At 35.2% G+C, this 20,474-nt stretch overlaps 2 protein-coding genes across 7 annotated transcripts; both read right to left on the bottom strand.

Annotated features, from left to right (window-relative positions):
• Nucleotides 1-9,017: 9,017 nt before the first annotated feature.
• Nucleotides 9,018-13,100, bottom strand: LOC122032413 (acyl-protein thioesterase 2-like). Of its 3 annotated transcripts, none has more exons than XM_042591706.1 (11): nt 12,904-13,098; nt 12,745-12,803; nt 12,455-12,569; nt 12,243-12,357; nt 11,088-11,124; nt 10,777-10,846; nt 10,549-10,653; nt 10,039-10,189; nt 9,854-9,936; nt 9,472-9,565; nt 9,018-9,379 (listed from the first exon to the last, which is right to left on the bottom strand). In XM_042591706.1, exons 2-11 carry the CDS (start codon nt 12,769-12,771, stop codon nt 9,292-9,294), a joined length of 885 nt encoding a protein of 294 aa, XP_042447640.1. In that variant the 5' UTR covers nt 12,772-12,803; nt 12,904-13,098; the 3' UTR covers nt 9,018-9,291. The 3 variants fall into 3 exon arrangements, with proteins under 3 accessions (XP_042447640.1, XP_042447648.1, XP_042447652.1); XM_042591714.1 differs by having other exon boundaries at nt 12,965-13,098; XM_042591718.1 differs by lacking the exon at nt 12,745-12,803 and having other exon boundaries at nt 12,965-13,100.
• A 1,185-nt stretch (nt 13,101-14,285) lies between these two features.
• LOC122032367 (MAR-binding filament-like protein 1-1) lies at nt 14,286-19,665 on the bottom strand. Of its 4 annotated transcripts, none has more exons than XM_042591656.1 (5): nt 19,296-19,665; nt 18,181-18,285; nt 16,770-16,951; nt 16,536-16,676; nt 14,286-16,266 (listed from the first exon to the last, which is right to left on the bottom strand). In XM_042591656.1, exons 1-5 carry the CDS (start codon nt 19,555-19,557, stop codon nt 14,557-14,559), a joined length of 2,400 nt encoding a protein of 799 aa, XP_042447590.1. In that variant the 5' UTR covers nt 19,558-19,665; the 3' UTR covers nt 14,286-14,556. The 4 variants fall into 4 exon arrangements, with proteins under 4 accessions (XP_042447590.1, XP_042447596.1, XP_042447603.1 ...); XM_042591662.1 differs by having other exon boundaries at nt 16,770-16,903; XM_042591669.1 differs by lacking the exon at nt 18,181-18,285.
• Between the last annotated feature and the right edge of the window lie 809 nt (nt 19,666-20,474).

The raw sequence follows: 20,474 nt of genomic DNA, 5'->3' as shown, positions 1-20,474 counted from the left end.
AGCTAAGAACGAGCCGAGCTCGAACTGTTCACGAGCTTGATAATTCTAAAATGAGCCGAGCTCGAGCCTTATGATAAAAGCTCGATTCGAGCTCGAGCCGAGCTCAAGCCCGAATATAACTTAAACGAGCCGAGCTCGAGCCTAATACTGTTCGGCTCGATTCGGCTCATTTACATCCCTAAGCTCATGCTTATACGCTAGTGAGGTTTGACCAAGGTGAGGTTATAGAGTGTTATATCGAATGTGATTATACATTTTTTGTTTGTCATTAAATTGTTATATCCTAAAGATCATTGTCTCCCATTCGTGGTTGAGAGAGTCATTGGTGACCGTTGGTATATACCTTGTCCACCCACGGAGCCATCCGTGGTAGAGAGTTCTCCCGTAGATAATAACTAATTACATACCCTGAGTGCCTACAGCACCATCCGTGGTAGAGTATTCTCCTGCAGTCAGTGATAGGGGAGCTCGATAGCAACTTCATCCTATCCGCTCATGGGACTATCCATGGTAGAGCATTTTCCCACGGACATGACTAGTTATTTACCCTGACTGCTCATGGGACCATATGTGGTAGAGCGTTTCTCCTGCAATCAGTACTTGTTATATGCTGAGTTTATGTAGATGACTTTTGGATGTATTGTATTTACTACTGATTTATTGGTTATACTTGATGGAGCATGTTAGTAATGAGTTACGTTGTTGGTTATAATTTATTAAGTAGATGATTTTATATTGGTACTTTTACTTTTGTAATAAATATTTATTATCTGAGACTGCATCCTTTGATCTCCTTATATATAATATCATGCACTATCTTCTTATACCCATCAAGTATTTTGTACTTACTACCCCTTGCTTTTTCTTTTGTTTCCAGGTTATCAGGTAGATGATGTGTCATGTCACTCAGAGGTCCTAACTACCAGTCTCACTCGAGTTCGGATTTTTCTTTGAGTTATTTGGGTTATTTTTCACTGCATGTATTTATAGTTTTCTTTCTGTATATGATGTTTGAGCATTGGTTTTAGCTTGTTAGTTAGTATGCTCACATGTTCATGTATGCATACACGCATTGTCAATTATGACTTGGTGTTATTATATCACATTGGTGTTTGTGTTGGATTGAATTGATTTTTATATAAGTTATTTCTCCTATTGTCATTAGAAAGTATCGTTCGATTTGGCGTACAAGAATACCCTCGGATTGTGACACTTAACTTTGTTGTCCACATCAAAACTACCACGGGATACTTACAATCTCTCCCTTTTTGATGTGCATCAACCTAAGTTAAAGTTAGAGTTAAACCATAATACAATAACATAATTAAATAAAGTAAATTGTAATTATAACAAAAAATTGTAATACAATGAATTAACGAAGTAAGAATTGTACAAAATTAGTACAAGAAAAAAAAATTCTAAAAATGCATTCTTACTCCCCTTAACTTGTACCTATTTCTCTATCACATCAAAAAATTTGGGAAATAGTTAGAAAAGTTTGAAATATTTTTCTAGTGGTACATAATAATAATGATCAGTAGGCTAATTTTTTAGAAATAATTTTAAAAAAAATATTCTATTTTTACTAATTACTATTTAAGCAAAAAAATAAAAATTTATTTTTTGGTTTTGAAAAATTCTGAAATTTTTTGTCAAACTTAAACAGAATTATATCTATAGAAAAATTTTCACAGTAAAACATTATTTAATCGAATATAACTGATTTATTTTAGTAGAACACCCTAATTTTTAAAAATAAATCTTAAAAAAATATATTTTTTTTAACTCTAAAAATTATACTAATTTTCTTTGATATGTAAAATAGATTTTCTAATGCTAGAAAAATCAAAATTTCTATTTTCTTAAATTTTTAATATTAAAAATTAATTTTTTAGAAAATAATTCAGATAATATTTACAAAAAATTCAAAAAAAATTGTTATGATAGAGAACATCATGTTTTATTGCAAAAAATAATTTTTTTTTTAAAATAAGTCTATAAAATATTTTTAGTTTTTAAAATAAGATTTTTAAAAGAAAATTCATAGAAAATAACTTAATATTCAAAAAATGTTAAAAATTTTTCTATTTGTAGATAATATTTTCATTTTGTATAGATAAAAATTTGAATATAAAATTTGACTAAAAGGTTAACAAAAATAATTGATTTTATCGATAAAAATGAATCAAGTAAATTAAATTTCTAACCTGCATATTTAATTAATTTGACTAATAAGATAAATTTAATTTAAAGACAATTTAGGCATACAAAAAAATTTATTTAATTACCTAAGAAAGATTTAGGAACCAAAATAAATTATTTTTTGTTGGGTTAATAAAATCGGTCATGGTCGGTCCCAAGCTCAGATAAAAGAGGAGGGTTGCGTTAGGTTGCCAGCCAACGTCAAAACTATGACAAATATTCAATGAATGAATCTATTAAACTATTATGCCAATGCTAGGTTGTTCTCCGGAAGGAATGCTTTGCAGGGTCTGACTGTAACGTCTCGACAAGGATAACTACATCTCCAGAACTCGGGTGTAGTGCTAAATATGCAAGAGTTCGCGTTACAGGGTCCGACTGCAACGTCTCAGCAAGGACCGCTACATCTCCATGAGAACTTGAGTGTAATGTTAAATAGGCAAAAATTCTCACATCATAGGTTGGATAAAAACAAATATGATAGGAAAACTAATAATCTAAGACTTGAAACATGAAACATAGAAACTCTCAATGGTAAATCAATAGAGGTAGTAGATATGATGATTAGGAGAAGAATTTGTATTTTGTGTGTACAAGAAACAAAATGGACAGGCGAGAAGGCAAAGATGATAGAGAACTTGGATTTTAAGTTATGGTACACTGGAAAGAGTAAAACAAGAAATGGAGTAGGTATTATTGCAGATAGTTTGTTAAATGATGAAGTTGTAGGAGTAGTTAGAAAAGGGGATAGATTATATCCCTTAAGATAATAATGGTGAAAGAAAATATGAACATAATTAGCGTATATGCAACACAGGTAGGATTAGATGAAGCTGCCAAATCAAGGTTTTGAAAGAACTTAGATGAAATATTACAAAATATTCTACTAAATGAAATGATTTTAATAGAAGGTGATCTAAATATGCATGTCGGAGTAAAAAATATGGAATATCAGAGAGTACATGAAAGTTATGGGTTTGGAACGAGGAATGAGGAAGGAAAAACTATATTAGATTTTGCGATAGCATATGACCTTATATTAGCTAAGACATTTTTTTTTAAGAAAAGAACACTTAATCACATTTAAAAGTTGGAATAATAAATCGTAAATTGACTTTCTTATGGTTAGGAAAAATGATAGAAAGATTTGTAAAGATTGCAAAGTCATCACTGGAGAAAGCTTAACTACCCAACATAGGGTAGTAGTGTTGGATATACACCTCAAATATAGTATCAATAGAAAACAAATATATATGATTCCTAGAATTAAGTGGTAGAAGTTAAAAGTTGGGAAGCAAAATAGATTTAAGGAGAATGTAAAAGTACAAGCATTAGGTGAAATATACGATGACTCTAGTACAACATATGATAAGATAGTATCAAAGTTGAAAATAGTAGTTAAGAGTATATTCAGTGAGTCAAAGGGGCATGCACCACTAAGTAAAGAATCTTAGTGGTGAAATGAGAAAGTACAAGAGAAAGTGAAGGATAAATGAATAGTTTATAAGGAATTATATATTTGTAAGAATGAAGAAAACTTTAAAAAAATATACAATAGCCAAGAAAGAAGCTAAGAAAGTAGTGAGTGAAGCAAAAAAATAAAACTTTTGAACGATTATGTTAAAAATTAGATACAAAAGAAGGGGAAAGAGACATTTATAGAATAGCTAAAGTGAGAAAAAGGAAAACAAGATATCTTAACCAAAAAAAAATGTATTAAAGATGAATGTAATAGGGTATTAGTAAACGATGGAGAAATAAAAGAGCGGTGGAAGAGGTATTTTCATCAACTTTTTAATGAAGGTTTAGATGACCAACATAACTTAGGTAATTTAAGTAGGTCAAATGAGCATAGAAATTTTAATTTTTATCGTAGAATTCAAACTTTAGAAGTAAAACAAACTTTAAATGAGATGCATAATGAAAAAATCGTTGGACCAGATGATATTCCGATAGAGGTATGGAAGTGCTTAGGGAAACAAGGTATTGAATGACTTGCAAAATTATGTAACATGATATTGAAAACGAAAAAAAATGTCTGATCAATGGAGGATAAGTACTCTAGTTCCCTTATATAAGAACAAGGGAGACGTACAAAATTGTGCAAACTATAGGGGTATTAAACTAATGAGTCAAACTATGAAACTTTGAAAAAAAATAATAGAAAAAAGATTAAGGAAGGAGACCACAGTGACAGAAAATCAATTTGGGTTCATACCTAAAAGGTCGACAATAGAAGTTATACATCTTCTTAGATAATTAATTGAAAAATATCGGAAGCAAAAACAAGATCTACACATGATAACTTAGAAAAAGCTTATGATAGAGTTTCAAGAGAAATTATATGAAGAATTTTAGAAAACAAAGGTGTTAGCATAACATATATTGAACTAATTAAGGATATGTATGAGAATGTAACGACCAGAGTAAAGACTTCAGGCGGAGTAACTGAAGCATTTCCAATAAAGACAGGGTTACATCAAGGATCAACTCTAAATCCTTATCTTTTTACACTAATTATGGACGAACTCACTGCGCACATTTAAGACATAGTACCGTGGTGCATGTTGTTTGTAAATGATATTATTTTGGTAAATGAAACACGTGAAGGAGTAAATGCTAAATTAGAATTTTGGAGGGAAACACTAGAAGGGAAATGTTTTAAGCTTAGTAGATTAAAGACAGAATATATGGAATTTAAGTTTAGCAATATTAAAAGTAATGAAACAATTATTAAGATCGGAGAGGATGAGTTTCCCGTAATCGAGAGATTTAAATATTTAAGATCATTTTTGTAAAACGATGGAGGGATTGAGAGAGATATCTTATATAGAATACAAACAGGATAGGTGAAATGAAGGGGAGCATCAAGTGTTTTATGTGACCATAAAGTACCTCTTAAACTTAAAGGTAAGTTGTATAAAACCGCAGTTAGACTGCTATGTTATATGGAGCTGAATGTTGAGCTATGACTCGAGCACATGAGCAGAAGATGAGAGTTGCAGAGATGAGGATGTTAAGGTGGATGTGTGGACATACGAGGATGGACAAAATAAGAAATGAGAGCATTAGAAAGAAAGTCAGAGTTGCATCTATTGAGGAAAAACTCCGAGAGTCACGTTTAAGATGGTACGAACATGTACTTAGACGACCAATAAATGCTCCAGTTAGGCGATGTGAAACTATGATAAACATGTATATCAAACGAGGAAGAGGAAGACCAAAAAAGACTTGGTTAACAATAATAAAACAAGATAAAATTTATTTAAATATAGATGATAATATAATAGGAGATAGATCTCAATGGCATAAAAGGATTTATACAGCCGACCGTACCTAGTGGGAAAATGCTTGGTTATTGTTGTTGTTGTTCTCGTTGTTGTTGTTGGGTTAATAAAAAATTTTGATGGTACATAATCCCTAAAGATTTTCCTGATCTGTCCTTGGGATTTCTAATGTACCAGTTGATTCTACCATAATTTTTAAATTTTAATTTTTGAAAATTATTTGAACATGCAGGGTCATTTTTTAATTTTTCTATTTGTACTTTTAATTTTTAATTTCCTATTTTTAAATTATCAAATATATCTAAGGGGCATGAATTTGTTAAGTTTAATTTAACCTAGCATTATCTTTTCCTAATTGTACTATATTCTTTGAAATTATTTTAATAAATTCGAAAGACTATTTGGGAGATAGTCGCGTACCTCACTTACCTCGTAGTTTGTTCCTCCCCCTTCATCACTGCTTTCCTTTGAAGATCCTCCCCTTTTATCGATGGTCATCGCTGAGGAACTTTCAACGTCCCTCTGGTGGTCTGCCATCAGGGCTAATCTGGCGTTGGTCTCGATCTCAAACTCGGAGGACAACGATTCATCCGACATTGCCTTCAAATTCTTATTCTGTGATCTTGTTGGTCTTTTACCCTTTTCTTTCTCCTTCTTCTTCAGTTTGGGGCAGTTGTCCTTGATGTGCCCTTCTTCTTGGCAATTGTAGCATCGAACATTCATTTTGCTCTAAAAGTACTTTTTCACTGCAACTTATTAAATTTATTAGATTTAATAAACTTATTAAATTTTCTTACCATTAGGGTCACTTCTTCTTCATTAATTGACGCTTGGGAGTCTTGTTCGTCCTTCTGGGCTTTCAGGGAAAGGTTGTCATTCAACTTCTCGATTTCTTTGAGATTTGTACATCGAGTTTCATGAAGTTCAAAAGTTGAAAACAAGTTTTATAGTGTACTTACCTTGAAGTTTTTAGAGATGTAGTATGCATCTACTAAGGATGACCATTCAGAAATTCTCAGAAAAGCGTTGAGCACATACTGGATAGAATCACGATTCATTATCGATTCTCCAAGATTGTTGAGCTGAGTGATGAGTTCTTTGATCCCTGATTGGAGTTGAGATACCTTCTCTCCCGTGTTCATCCGGAGGTTCATTAGCTGGGTTTGGAGGATATCCTGTCATGCTAACTTGGCTTCCAAAGTGCCTTCATGCAGTCCCAAGAATTTCTCCAAGAGCTCTATAGTGAAGTCATATCTGTCGATCCGATTAACTTCCTGGAGTGGAAGGATGTTTAGCAAATAGAGCTATATTTTGTCGTTCGCCACGAAATCATCTTATTCTTTTGTTGTCCATGAGTACTCTTCTTTTTTCAGCTCCTTATTGATCTTTGGGGGCTACAAAATCATATTTCATAATTAACAATATTTCAAAGTCTGTTTTAAAAAATACCTCCATCCGGCGCTTCCATTGCGCGAAGTCTCCCTCGAACTTCGATAGATGTATACTTGAACTAGCCATCATCTTGTTGCTTTAGAGGCGATTAGTCCTTTTGAACCTGTTTAGCTCTGATGCCATTTGTTAGTCTCATACGACCGACAAGAGGGGGGAAATTGCCTCTAAAATAAAATAACCCCTTTCTTGATCTTTCAATTTAGTTAGATAGCACAATTAATTTAAACAAAAATGAAGTGCATAAAAATGAACAACTAAAAAAAAATAAGAAGGCTGGATTTACTTGGTTATAACCTAGGTGGTTGTTAATTCAAGACATTGAAAAGCTCTACTAGAAATACTCTTTCGTTGAAGGCGGAGTAATCTCTTACAAATATTGACAACTCAAGAAAAAGACTAGGAAAGATTACAGTAGTTGTTGTTCAAGTTATATTCTAATTCCTAGGTCCAAAGGTCTTTTTATATCTCTTGGAAAATATTATTCGAACCTTGAAGGCACCTTCAAGGTGGTCAAAGGTGTTTTCAACGAGACAAGTTTTATCGTCGAAGATAAAACTTTATCTTTGACTAACGGTCATCTGAAGGCGCCTTCAAGGTGTTAGAAGGCGCCTTCCATGAGAGCTCAAAAGTGCCTTCCATGAGCTTGAAGGAGCTTTCCTCTAGCAGTTGCTGGAAGATTCCAGCAACTTCATGTGGGTGATTTCGTTGATCTGGAATTGGGCTCACTGAACCCATCTTTCGGCCTTCTCCTCAAGTAGACTTCCATTTCGACTTCTCATCTCTCAGAAGTGTCGCGCCAATCCTTCTCGTCCATCGGGTAATCTTCCGTAGCTTCTCGTTCCTTAGATGCACCGAGCCCGTCGGCTCTTTTCTCGTGTCATCCTTCTCGTTCTCTCCGTCTTCCGATCGACTTCTTGTGTTCCTAAGTTCTTGCACACTTAGACACAAGACATCAAACACAAACATGACCTAACTTAACTTAGTTGATCACATCAAAACTACCACTAAATACTTACACCATCATCTCCATTTCTACCACCTAATTTGCAAATACCAAAACCAACATTCTGAGCATATGAATTATAAAAGGTACAAACTTCTCCTTTAGATGAAAATATTATTCCAATCTTAGGAAACTTGACTTCATTTACACTAGATGCAGATGAGTCTTGATCTGCATGATCATTATTATCGTTACCTTATTTGAATCAAATTTTCCTTCTTCTATTATACTTTCTTCACTTACATTTATTAAAAATCATCCAAAAACACATGATAGTACAACACATAATAATGAAAACTGACAAAAAATACACACATGCCTAAATGTCAATCAAACAATCATTAAGAGAATCTTAACTCCCCAATAATACCCAAACATAAAATAAAAGAAGCATGTTTTCAATGCAATACCATTTCAGCTACTGTCATAAATTCAAGATCCATCATATGATTATTTGAGCACGAATTGCTCTCACCTCGCCTAAAAAATCTTCGTTGCTTGGCACGGTTGACAAGGTTCACTACTTCATTCCCACACAAGCTACAATTCGTAGGTTTGGACAAAGAAATTCTACTCAATAGAGTCGTAGCTAGGTCAAGGCTTTGATTCCTTGGAAGGGAGAGGAAAGGAGTTAGGGCTACTTTAGCATGAATTGCAAAAAAGATTTTGAAAAAGTTAGGACAGGGAGGGAGAAACGCGAATGAAGCAAAAACATGAATGAAGTAAAATAAAAATAAAAATCATTGCATTTTTCGGATGGATGGGAGCAAGGGAGACAGGCTCCACTCCTTTCTTCGAGAACGCAAGGGAAGAAGCAGCTCACTAGGAGGAAGAGAAAGGATAACACAAGGGAAGAAGCGGCTACGGCCGAAGAAGTTAGGGCACAAATGACGCGAGGAGACTGAGGTTGTGAATGAAGAAACAAACGTGAGAGAGGGCTGAGGTGGAGTTGGCCACGCAGGCTACCAATGAGATCGCGGAGTACTTTCGCTGAGTTTTGTCGTTGCTTGTATCATTTCTCATTATACAAATGCAAATGTTCCCAGTAAAGCATACCAAATTAATCGGCATAATTAAAGCACACCAAATGCAAAACATAATAGTTGAATTAGAACGAGCACGATTTGAACCACTCCATAAATCCACAAAAAGTAACTGATCTCAAAAAGAGTAGGTTATTGATGCGTTGAGCAGAGATTAAAACTGTCATCAAGCTGCTACAATTACCACAAGAAGCCCCAAAACCAAACATATAAATTAGTAATGCACTATTCAATCGGACTATACCAACTTATTGCTCTCACTCCAACACCAGTATCCAGCATCAAAAGATAAGATTGTTCTTGGTTAAGGCCGCGATCCATGGAGACCCAGTGCCACAGTGAGGAATTTGCAGACATCATCCATCTCCGTGGGGACGGTATAGTGGCCGAGCCTGTATAAAGCAAATTTACCGTGATTATTATGTATATAAGCTATTTCGCCAAGTGAACAGAAATGGTTCTGTGAGAACATAGTCACTGATACCCATTGTACGCTTTGAAAGTAGCATTCTCAAAGCCAGTTGATTTCAAAACTTGAGCTGATTTCTCTCCATGTTTGAATTGCACTACATCATCTCCTAGAGTTTTGTATCATAGAGATACATTATTAGTTATGCGTATTATAGCCAAATTTGAAATAATTGGAATGCATGACAATCATATTTCAGAATTGCTTTGATGATCAGAGAATCAGATTTGACTTTTATTATGTGAAGAACACTGAAACTTTAGTCCATTTCCTAGGTTAGGTGCATAATAACCCATGGTCTTGTTTCTTAGGCCAACATTCTTATATGGATGTAGGAAACTGAACGAGAACATTCACATGTAGAAGGACAGAGCTAATTTGCACAAGAACGTGATACCTTTTCCATGGCAAAGCAAAATAGGCAAAGACGATGCTCGTCTTGTGGCATCTTGAGAACCTTCCAGCTTGCTGTTCAAGTTCCTAAAGAATCATAATGCCATTGGAAAATGGATCTCTGTGAATTCGACCATGAAAGTAGAGAGAATGATATTAATAAAATTTTATCTTTGTTTTAAAAGATACCTGGCACATGGAAGCCAACCACTTAGACCAACAACTGCACTTAGATTTACAGGGTATGACTTGCCATTTCCGTATTTTCCATGGGCACAGCAAGTTGCGGAGTAGAGAGCAGTAGCAGAACCCATACTAAAGCCACCAACACCTAGTTTGACTGCAATTGCGGCCAAAAAAGCACACATTATTGATTTTAATTAATCAAATGTACAAAGAGGGGCTTAGCCAATATTTTCAAAGCTTATCCATATAAAGGATCACAATTGGAAACTACCAAGGAAAAATGCATAGGAGTCCTAACTTTACTATTTGCAGGAATAAGATGACTGTTTTAGCCTTTTTCATCTCCACTTGAAGCATGTAGGAAAACTTGACTTGTAATGCCTATTTTGTTTGATTCTTCAAGTATAATCAATGACAAATTGAAGAAAAATACCAGAGGAAAAGCAAAACATTACTACAAACTTGTATGGTCTATTGACACATTTTGGTATGCCTACTTTCACAGAAACTTACTATCAGCAGGCTCCGTTGATAGCAAATTTGCAACATGAGCAGCTGAAGCATCTAATCCATCAACATCATCCGGACCATTCTCTGATAGATCATGAACATCAAACCCTAAGAGACAAAAAAAAAAAAACTTAGCCACTCCACACTCACAAAAGTTAATTTTCAATAAAGAAATTAATAAAATAAAAATAAACTCGAGATTCAATACTACAAAAAATCTAGTCAACTTACAAGCAGTTGACGGAAATCCACCAAAAATTGCTACAGGCCTGGTAGGGGCAGTTGGGCATATCCACTTAATCTGCGCTTTCAATAAAGTTTGTATAGATTATGAAAGAAAACCAGGCGAACAAAACATGAGCAATGAACCACACAAATTTATACTAATTTATAAGATGGTAATAGAGAATGACAACCCTAAATTATCATGATACCAAGCACCAGCAAGGATGGGCTACTCGACTATGGTTATATGGAATATAGTACATAATAATGAGCCCATATTCTATCAAGATACAATAGCTGATTTATCTAATTCTTACATTTGGGAGGGGGAGGGTTTCCAAGAGTTGAGACCAACTGCAGTAAAAAAAAGAGATAAGACAATCAGAGATGTACTATCAAGTTTCAATAGACAGGCATAAAAACAACAAGGCGGACACAACAATTAAATATTATTATAATCATCAGCATCAAAATATGTTTATTCTAGGCTCATAGGGTTGACTAAATGAATATTGTCATTCCATTGAGTTCTATGTAAGACTAAAGATAATTAAATATACAAACTCAAAGAAGACCAGCAAACTATAAAAGAGTTGGTTACATCATTATTGGACATCTTAGGGAATGAAGACATCAGTTCTCATGGATGTAATTGTGCAACTATAAGAAGTAGCATAGATGTCCCATAAAATATAGAGCTAAATGTTGATGCATAGATCCATCTGTATAGACTTACTAATTTCAAGCTGTTGCTAAATTGTAAGATAAAATCTTAAAAATGTGTTTGAACTCTGATTTGATGTAAGTCGAAACATGAGTAAATGAAATGACAAAGGTACTCCTCAGTATCTAATGATTTTATCATTTTGAGTTCTCACTAAAAGAACTACATATGATACAAATCCAACTATCTAAGCTAAAAACATTCTGCTATTGTAATTTAGAAACGTGAATTCTATTGCAGGATCAAGAAGAACAGGAGCAAATCTCCTTCATTTAAAGTCAATAAGAATACAAACTAATTTTTGAATTACCATTATAAGAAAAACTTTAAACTTCTCAATGTGTACTGAGTCAATGTCTCAGCAAGCAGTCAACTCAAGCACAATAAAATGAACGTCCTACGATGAACAAAGATTTCCTACGAGCACAGATGGTGTAGATAACTAACTTCCTGAGAAGCAAGATAACAAACATATCAGCATCAGGTGAACATGCATGGATTCTAATTCGCATAGCACGTCTTACTATATCAAAGGAAACATTGCATAGTAGTCATTGTTATACCCCGAACACCAAAGGGCAGGGGAATTAGTTTTGACTTCACTTACCGAACAAGCAGGCATTAAAAATCATGGGTAAGATTCGCAAACACCAAAAATCAGTCTTGCTAATACCAAAATTCAGAATATGTAATCACACAGACAGAGAACGCACACCAAAGAAAGGACAACAAAGGGAATGCCAAGTACCTTGCTCCATTATCACCTAGGCCATGAAGCCACACGACAGTGGCCAAATGCCTTCCTTTGGGTCGAACCACATGGGTCCTTCCGAAATCAAATGCCCTGGCAGAAGCCTTAGCAGCTTGATTTCAATCCAAAAGCATAAGATCAATCAATCCCCACTGAAAACAAGAGATCGAAAGTGGAAATCGAACCTGAAGAAACACAGGGAAGCAAACCTGAAGAAATCGAACTGCTCCCGTAGTTCATCTCCCTGACAGCCCGAAAATCCCCTCTCCCGCCAAGCACTCCCCGGATTCTATTAACAACGTCTGCACACCCAGCACGCCCTGCCTGCGAAAAGTAGCACCAAACACATATATCCATTAATTAAATTCATCGGTAGGGACTAGGCACACAGAAGCTGAATAAGAATCCACTAGGAGATGTTCCTCGTATCAACCAAAAAGCCAACTTTGAAGGAGACGGAAAGGACGGGGAATAGCGAAAAGGAAATAGCCTTTCCGACCTGAGGCAGAGAACCCGCATGATGCATCGATGGGTTTCTACTCACAAGAATCGATGCGACTGCAAAAAGCAAAATGGTCGGGAATCTCGGGATAGAAAACGGAGACAAGAAAAGGTAGTCAAATCCATTAGGAAGAATAATCGACGGCAACGTGCGAACCAAAACGAAGCAAAAGTCCGGAAGAACAAAGATCTAAACGCGGTTCGATCTGGAGCAAAACCTAAGATCCGCAGCGGAGAATGGTTGCTGCTCTCGACCTCCCAAATCTCATCTCAGCATCTCCGGTCGCGTCGAGGTTGTGATCGAAAAGTGGCGCCTGCGACCGTTTCGAGATCCATGAACTGTGCTGCAGAGATTGGCAGGCCGCGCCGATCGACGAGATGGGCCCGTGCGCCTGCGTGCTGAGGCCCAGTATAAAGCTGCTTCCCAGCAGGCTGGGCACCCACTGTTCAAGCACCTCAATTTATATTAAAACGGTACTAATGATATAATGACGTCAAAATGTCAATGAAAATATGGCATATTTGTATTTATATTTTTTAAAAAAAATCTAAAAGGATAATCGAAAACTAAAAATTTAGGATGCGTTTGGTATACGCGTTTTCTATTTTCATTTTTTGAAAAACATACATTTTCTAGAAAACAGAAAACGATAACTATTTTTTTTAGAAAGCAAGTACAAAAAAATACAAATCAAACACCATTTTTTAGAAAATGTACATTTTTCAGAAAATAAAAAATATACGTACCAAACGCACCCTAAATAAAATGAAAAGCGGCTGCATATTTTTTTGAAAGGAAATAAATCTTAAAAGATTAAGTCAACAACAATAGGGCATGCAGGGATGAGTCAACCAACAGAGAATTATGACAAACATCAACACTCATCATTTGAGAAACTTGATCGAGCCACAATTTAAGTAATTTTAAGAGGGCACTTGATTTACATAAGGGAATGAGATTCATTGAAATAAAAAATGAAAATGAAGAATTTTAAATCCGTGAGACCCACCATTCCCATTTCCCCCATTTTACTTGGTAATGACCTAATCCCATATTTGGGAATTTGAATCCGTAGGACCCACCATCAATATCCTAAACTAAATACTAACTTTTAATTTCATTCCCATTCCTCACTTCCATTCCCTCCAACCAAGCACTCCCTAGGTTTCAGAACTCAGATTTGCTGACCAAATCATCTGAGACAATACCAAATAGTTCATGTTGATCAATGAGAGAGAGGTCACACAACTATGGAAGAGGTAATACATAAGGCATAAAAGCGAATCAAAAACAAATGGAAGTGAGTGCACAAAGAATGATTCATAACTAGCTCATAAGATGGGGGAAAGAAATACTTACAATCAGCGAAGAAGATCTGCTTAGGCAATGACTTCACACCTCTCAGACGAAGGCTTCAGGCATGGGAACAATTGTTGGAGAAACTACATCCATTATTGCTTAGAGCAGCATAATAGAGGCAAATTTATTTTGACGGCACAATAGATGACGTTACAGTTGCACGACTTGTTTCGTTCGTCATACAAACAACTTAATGCTGATAGGGATCAAAGATTCATCTATACAAAAGAAATATGACTAAAAATGTGCTTATAACTACTTACAAAAGCATGACGTACTAAAACAAAAAAGATGGAATATAGCTGGTCAAGTTTTACCAGAGGTGGTGCCCTTGTTACTCTTGTTATGATCATGAAACTAAAAAGTCCTAGTGGAATACAAGGAAGAATAAGCAATAGGACATCTAAGATTAAAATACCAGATTGTCATCTTTAGGTGAAAAATAAATCCTCATGTAGATCCACCTTTTTTCCTTCTGCTATTTGTCTTCCTAGCTGTAATAGGAGCCCCTGCTGTCACTTCAGTCTTTGGCTGGTAGACGCTAGAATGCTCCTTCTCCGAGCTGATCTTTCTTCTCAGTCGTAGTATCTCACCCTTTGCAGAGGATAATTCCTCTTCAAGCTTCTTAGTCCTCCTCTCTAAATTCTCTTTCTCATTGCCAAGCTTCAAAATGAGGTTCTGAGCATCTTCAATATCTTCCCTAGCTTCTTTAACAGCCCTTTTCTGCTCTGTGAAGGACAGCAATAGCATATCTTTCTCTGCTTCAAGGCTGGTGCACCTAGAACTAGTGCTCTCTAATTCAGTTGAGAGCAATAATGCACTCTTATTCATCTCGTCGAGTGATTTGGTAGCCTCATCCAAATCAGCCTCGAGAGTTTTTCGTGCTTCTGAGTCTCTTTGTATTTGTTTCCTCAAAACTTCAAGCTCCTTATTCAATTTGGAAGCTATTTTTCTCTCTTCTTTCAACTCATTCACAGCATTTTCCAGTTTCTTGTATGTTTCCACTAATTCCTTCTTTAAGTTTGCATGATCTTCAATGATATCATTTAATTCTTTGGATGAGATATCAAGTTCTTCTTTGTTTCTCCTCAGATTCTCTTTAACTGATATTAATTCGTCCGACATTAGCTTTGTACTAAACTTAGCTTCTTCCACACTTTGCGTCAGCAGTTTCTCCATCTCAACGAAACTGTGCTGAATCTCTGATAGCTCAGACATAAGTTTCTTATATGAAACTTTAGCTTCTTCCAGTTCCTTGGACAGATTCGAAGCTTCAACTTTAGAATCTTCCAGTGCTTCTATGTTAGCCTGCAGCTCATCATTCAACTTCTTCATCCTAATAGTTTCTCTTTCCAGTAATGCCTTGGCACTATCCTTTTCTTCTCTCAGCTCAGCAATAACAATAGTACTGTTCTTTACTTCTTCTAATGCAAGCTCAAGCTTTTGTTCAAGAAGATGAAGTTGCTCATCTTTCTTGGATAACAATTCAGAAGTAAGGGCTGTTCTTTTCTCTGAAGAAGATTCCAAATCACTATAGTCTTTAATGAGATCTTGAACTCTTTGCAAGGCACTATCTTTCTCTGACTCTAACATCTGAATTTGTTGATTTAGAGAACCGATTGAAGATATCTTTGAACTTAATTCAGTTTTAGCTACAAGCAATTCCTGTTTTAACTCTTCAATAGTTGAATTTGCAACAGCATGCTCATTCCTTGAGTGTTCAACATTTGAGATCAACTGAGCACATTCTGTTTCTTTTTCAGAAAGAGATGATTTAAGATCTTGAATGTTCTTCTCCTTGTCACTTATGTCCAAGCTAAGCATGCATAGTTTATCTTGTAGAACATTGATACTATCTACCTTCTCTTTAACTTTGGCCTCAAGTAATTTTTTGTCTCTGCCAGTTTTTGCAACATTGCTCTCAAGATCGCTAATACAACCTTTGAGCTCCTCAACTAGTTTTCGGTTATCATTCAACTCTAGCTGCAAAGATGCTGCAGTCCCATTTGCTGAATCCAGTTGAGTTAGCAGAGAACTTTCCTTCTCTTTAAAGTTCCTGATTTGGTTCTTTTTCTCCTCCTGTTCCCTCTGTAATATTTTCTCAAAACTCTCCTTCAGCGAAGACATTTCTGCTTCTTTTTCAGTCAATTTATCTTTCATCTGTATCAATATTGATAGCATAACAATTACCAAGTAAGTGATTTTTAGCCACAATAATTCTACCATCCAACTGCGAGATTTAAGTGATTGCTTTCAAGTATAATATAATCTTCACACTAGATCAGCTCTGATTTGAATGCAAGTAACTGAATATGTTAATTTAAAGAAAATTGAGATGCTAATTTTCAGTGACCTGTCTTAATGTATTGAATGAAAAATCCAAATAAATGCATTTAAGAACTCTGATTAACAAGATTGGAGATTCATACAGATTCCACATGTGATTCAATGGATGTCATTTCCTTCTGGGAAGTTGCATATAATGCACCAAGAACACCTGAAGCAACTATTCCGAACTCATTTAAGAAAGACACAAAAGAGCTTGCTGGTGCATTTTGAAGAGCTGCTTGCTGCAAGCAAATAGGATATGAGTAAATGACAACCTAGAACGTAAAAGATGAACGAAGATAAAAATAGGGCAGTTTAGAGCTAGAATAAGTTGCCTCTAATTGATTAGGTCCTTCAGATGAAACTTCAAGCATGGTATCTTTAACACTTTGTATCTCCGACAATTTATCATCCTGTTTGTCTTCCACAATGGCGTCTTGATTACCGGGCATAATAACCTCTTGTTTATCTGGCATTAGAATATCTTGGTTATCTGGTAGTATCAAATCTTGTTTGTCTGAAAACAAAAGTACACATAAATGATTGGATGAAAAGGTAGCGGTGTACAAAATTCTGTCATATGGTGGAATAATCACCAAAAGCCGAGTACATTATAGTGGCACTATGTAGTTTATGTCTCATAATAAACCCTAAAAATTATAATAAGACTAAGTCTATTCATCGTCTCAGTAAATTAAATATTGGCAACATGGAAAACAACATAGACATAATGCACAGCCAAAAACACAGTTCGACATATGATATGAACAAAACAAACTTTAACTGATTTACGTATTCTATTCTTCAAATAATCATTAGACTATATATTTCATCCAAATATTTATAATTACTCAGGATGCGCAGAACTGGTAATGACTATAATGGAAGGGGAAAAAAAATAATTCTTTGAGTTGTGAAGCATCAGACAGCATTTTTGCACATTGCTGAGTCCAAAATCATGCGTGCTCATCCCATAAAGACATAATTCCAAATCAAATGTATGCTCCTCAAACAACAAAAGATGTAGGATTACCAACACTAGCTCTCAAAAGTGTTGTGCCGTCGTCAAAGTGTTGTGATTTCATGAACTCAGGTGTCTTCGTAGTAACAGCAAACAAAATATCTTTAAATTTTATATCATGATTTTTTTAATATTTAACTATGGTAAAGTATTCTTCTATCTAATGTGGTAACCTGACCCACCTTAGAAACAACTCGATTCAAATATAGAAAGCCAAAAATCCAACTTAATAAACTTATTTTTCATCAAAAATCAAACCACTCAATTAATATTTTTTCTAATCCACCCTTGAATGTAATCTTGAAAATTATGTTGAGCCAAAGCCTGATTTTGTTTGGCTTGATCCATGCCCGGTTAGAAAGCTAATGTTTGACCATATAGGCTCAAACTTAGAGTTCATATCAAATCATCATAAACCTGATTTTTTTCAGGTTAGGTCTCAGTTTTGACCAAGCATGAAACTAGTTGAGAAATCATAATTCACTATACTCAAGTGAGGACATATCATATCACTGAAGTTGGCCATACGTTAATCATAAAGATAGATCAAAATCCAAGTTAGAACCTTATTTATGAATCAATGAAATCATACCTGTTTATAAGCTAAAACCACTCTAGAGATAATATATTGCGTTTTCAGATTATCATTTTGGGGTAGAGAGAATTGATAATGCTGGATGGAAGACTAGCATGCGTGGGTTTCACACCAACTGCCATACTTGTACCTTTATCTACCTCAGTGACACGCTGCTTTATTGTCTTTGCCCGTCTACGAAAGCTCATTGGTTGAACCATATAACTTTGTTGTCCGATTCCATTACTTTGTGACTCTGCCTCAATATGGAGTGCCACGACACAGCTAAAAGTTAATTGTAAACTATCCACAAAATCATTATTCAGAAATTAATATAAGATATTTGATGTCTACTAAAGACATCAAATATCAGTATCTCATGAAGGACTTTGAAATTGACTCTATATCTTAATCACTCTATGCAAAACCAAAACAAATTATTGTGTGTACCCTAAGAGTATGGGGGAAAAAAAAACTTAGAGCCCATAAAGGGAAAACAAATTCAAAATGTTCCAAAAATCTTAGTTGCAAATTCGAATGGTCTCCAAACTAGCCAACTAACATTGAATAAAAGAAGATCGTTGCATTAACTTATATGAGAATATAAACAATGTATAGTTGCAAGAATCAATGATGACTATTGTTGTATATGGACAAAATTAGAGGGAAGGAGGAAAATTTTAGGAAAGTTTATGCAACAGCAACAAAAACAACAAAACAACCATGCAAATATTAAGTCTTCACAGATGTTTTGTGGTTGTGCAACAAGAACATATAACTAATTGAGAAGAAAAATGGTAGTGCAACAAGAACATATAACTAGAAGAAAAAATGGTAGTGAAGTAATTTCACATTTCTAGTTCTTAATATATTTTACGTCAGTATGATAAATTTCCATTTATAAAGTGAAAATAGGTAGGAAAATAAACTTCTGAAATTGTTTTAAGGTGGATAACACATTGACAAACCAAGTTAATCAATAACCTGATAATATTACTAGGGATTAAGATACACATAGTAACTTAGGCCCAAATTTCTTACATGATTCATCACTCCACCAGTCTAGACAAAGGGATTTCAAGCTTATAAAACTAGAAAACAATCGAGGTAGCATAAATCTTTTTCATTTCGCTAACAATTCAAATTGCCAAAGGAATTCCTAACGCTCACATTCTAATGAACCATAACCAACAAGAAACCCATCAACTTCAAGGAAAAAAAAGATACAGCAAAGTAAATAACATCAAGAACAGAAGATGAACTGACCTTCGACTAATAAACCATCCGCAGCGATTGCTCGAAGTTTGAGAAAGGGAAAGACTGAGATGCCTACAAGTAGAAGCGTCCTTCTTCGGGAAGCCCCCGCGGAACCCACGGGACTCTCCTCATTCGCGCAGCAAGCTGCGGACACCAGATTCCTCGTTGCCGCTCTTCTGCGAGCAGCGAGCAGCGGAGAAGAAGGGAAGCCGGAAGAGAGAAACGGAGGGGAGGCCTGCGACCAGTACAGGCTCCCGGCGAGAAGCCCCATCACTCACTCCCTCACTCTTGCTCACACCAATCTCCAGTCTCTCCGCTGCTGTCTTCCCTTTTCTCTTTCTCACTGTGGACGAATCGCGTCGAAAACGAACCCCTTTCGTCGGGGTAAATCGGGTCACCCTCCGTCAACGTCAATCGAGCGGTCGTGGTCGAGTGCGACCGATCAATTGCGCTAATCGTAAAGCAAGGAGGGCGAAGAGGTGAGGGTACCACCAGCGTATCAGATATCTCACTCGATCGATCGCTCTTTGTCAGCCACGTCATCGCATTATTATCCACAGCCGGGAATTTTGATTTATCATTTTTTATAACCATTAATTAATAATTTTTTTGAAAATACACACAGAAAAAAATTAATAATCCCACAACGTCTAATCCTTAAAAAAAAATCATTAATCATCAAAATAAATCAAGAAATTCACATAATGATCAATTTAAAAATATAAGATCTTTTAATTACGCCTCTATTTGAAGATGTATGACGGTCAATTTAGAAGTTAAGTATTTTTTAATTATATTTTTTACTTAAAAAAAAATCTATAAATATACTATAGTTAGTATTAAATCATAGTCCACGATCTCAAAAACTTGCAGCAAAAAAAAATATATTAATGAGAGAGCAGCCCGGTTGGTATTTGATAGTAAAATTATACGCCTATCATATGAATTAAATTCTAAATCGAATAAAAAGTAAAAAACAATTGGGCAATCCACCTAATAGTTAAGTTTATTTAAATTGCAGCAACTACAACTCAAACTTATTCTATTTAAGCAGATTCACATTATAATCATTACAAATCATAATTGTTACCATTCAATTTTATCTTATTCAACAATATCCTAACCGCTACAGAACTTTAATACTACCAAACTGTTATAATCACAAACTTATCATATTCATGTGACTAA

This window comes from Zingiber officinale, chromosome 1A, assembly GCF_018446385.1.
Source record: "Zingiber officinale cultivar Zhangliang chromosome 1A, Zo_v1.1, whole genome shotgun sequence".
NCBI classification, from domain to species: Eukaryota; Viridiplantae; Streptophyta; class Magnoliopsida; order Zingiberales; family Zingiberaceae; genus Zingiber; species Zingiber officinale.
The sequence above is the reverse complement of the archived record's forward strand: the minus strand, read 5'-3'. Positions and strand labels throughout refer to the sequence as shown.

Bases quoted from the DNA above. Each gene is read 5' to 3' on its own strand.
- LOC122032413 (XM_042591706.1), bottom strand. From the start codon at position 12,771: ATGCATCATGCGGGTTCTCTGCCTCAG. The intron at 9,566-9,853 runs GTATCACGTTCT...ACAAAACTCTAG, and splicing joins TTTGCTTTGCCATGGAAAAG to GAGATGATGTAGTGCAATTC. The intron at 9,380-9,471 runs GTATCAGTGACT...TGCTTTATACAG, and splicing joins ACTTTCAAAGCGTACAATGG to GCTCGGCCACTATACCGTCC.
- LOC122032367 (XM_042591656.1), bottom strand. From the start codon at position 19,557: ATGGGGCTTCTCGCCGGGAGCCTGTACTGGTCGCAGGCCTCCCCTCCG. The intron at 16,952-18,180 runs GTACAAGTATGG...TTTTGTTTTCAG, and splicing joins TGTCACTGAGGTAGATAAAG to ACAAACAAGATTTGATACTA. The intron at 16,677-16,769 runs GCAACTTATTCT...ATTTGCTTGCAG, and splicing joins AAGGACCTAATCAATTAGAG to CAAGCAGCTCTTCAAAATGC.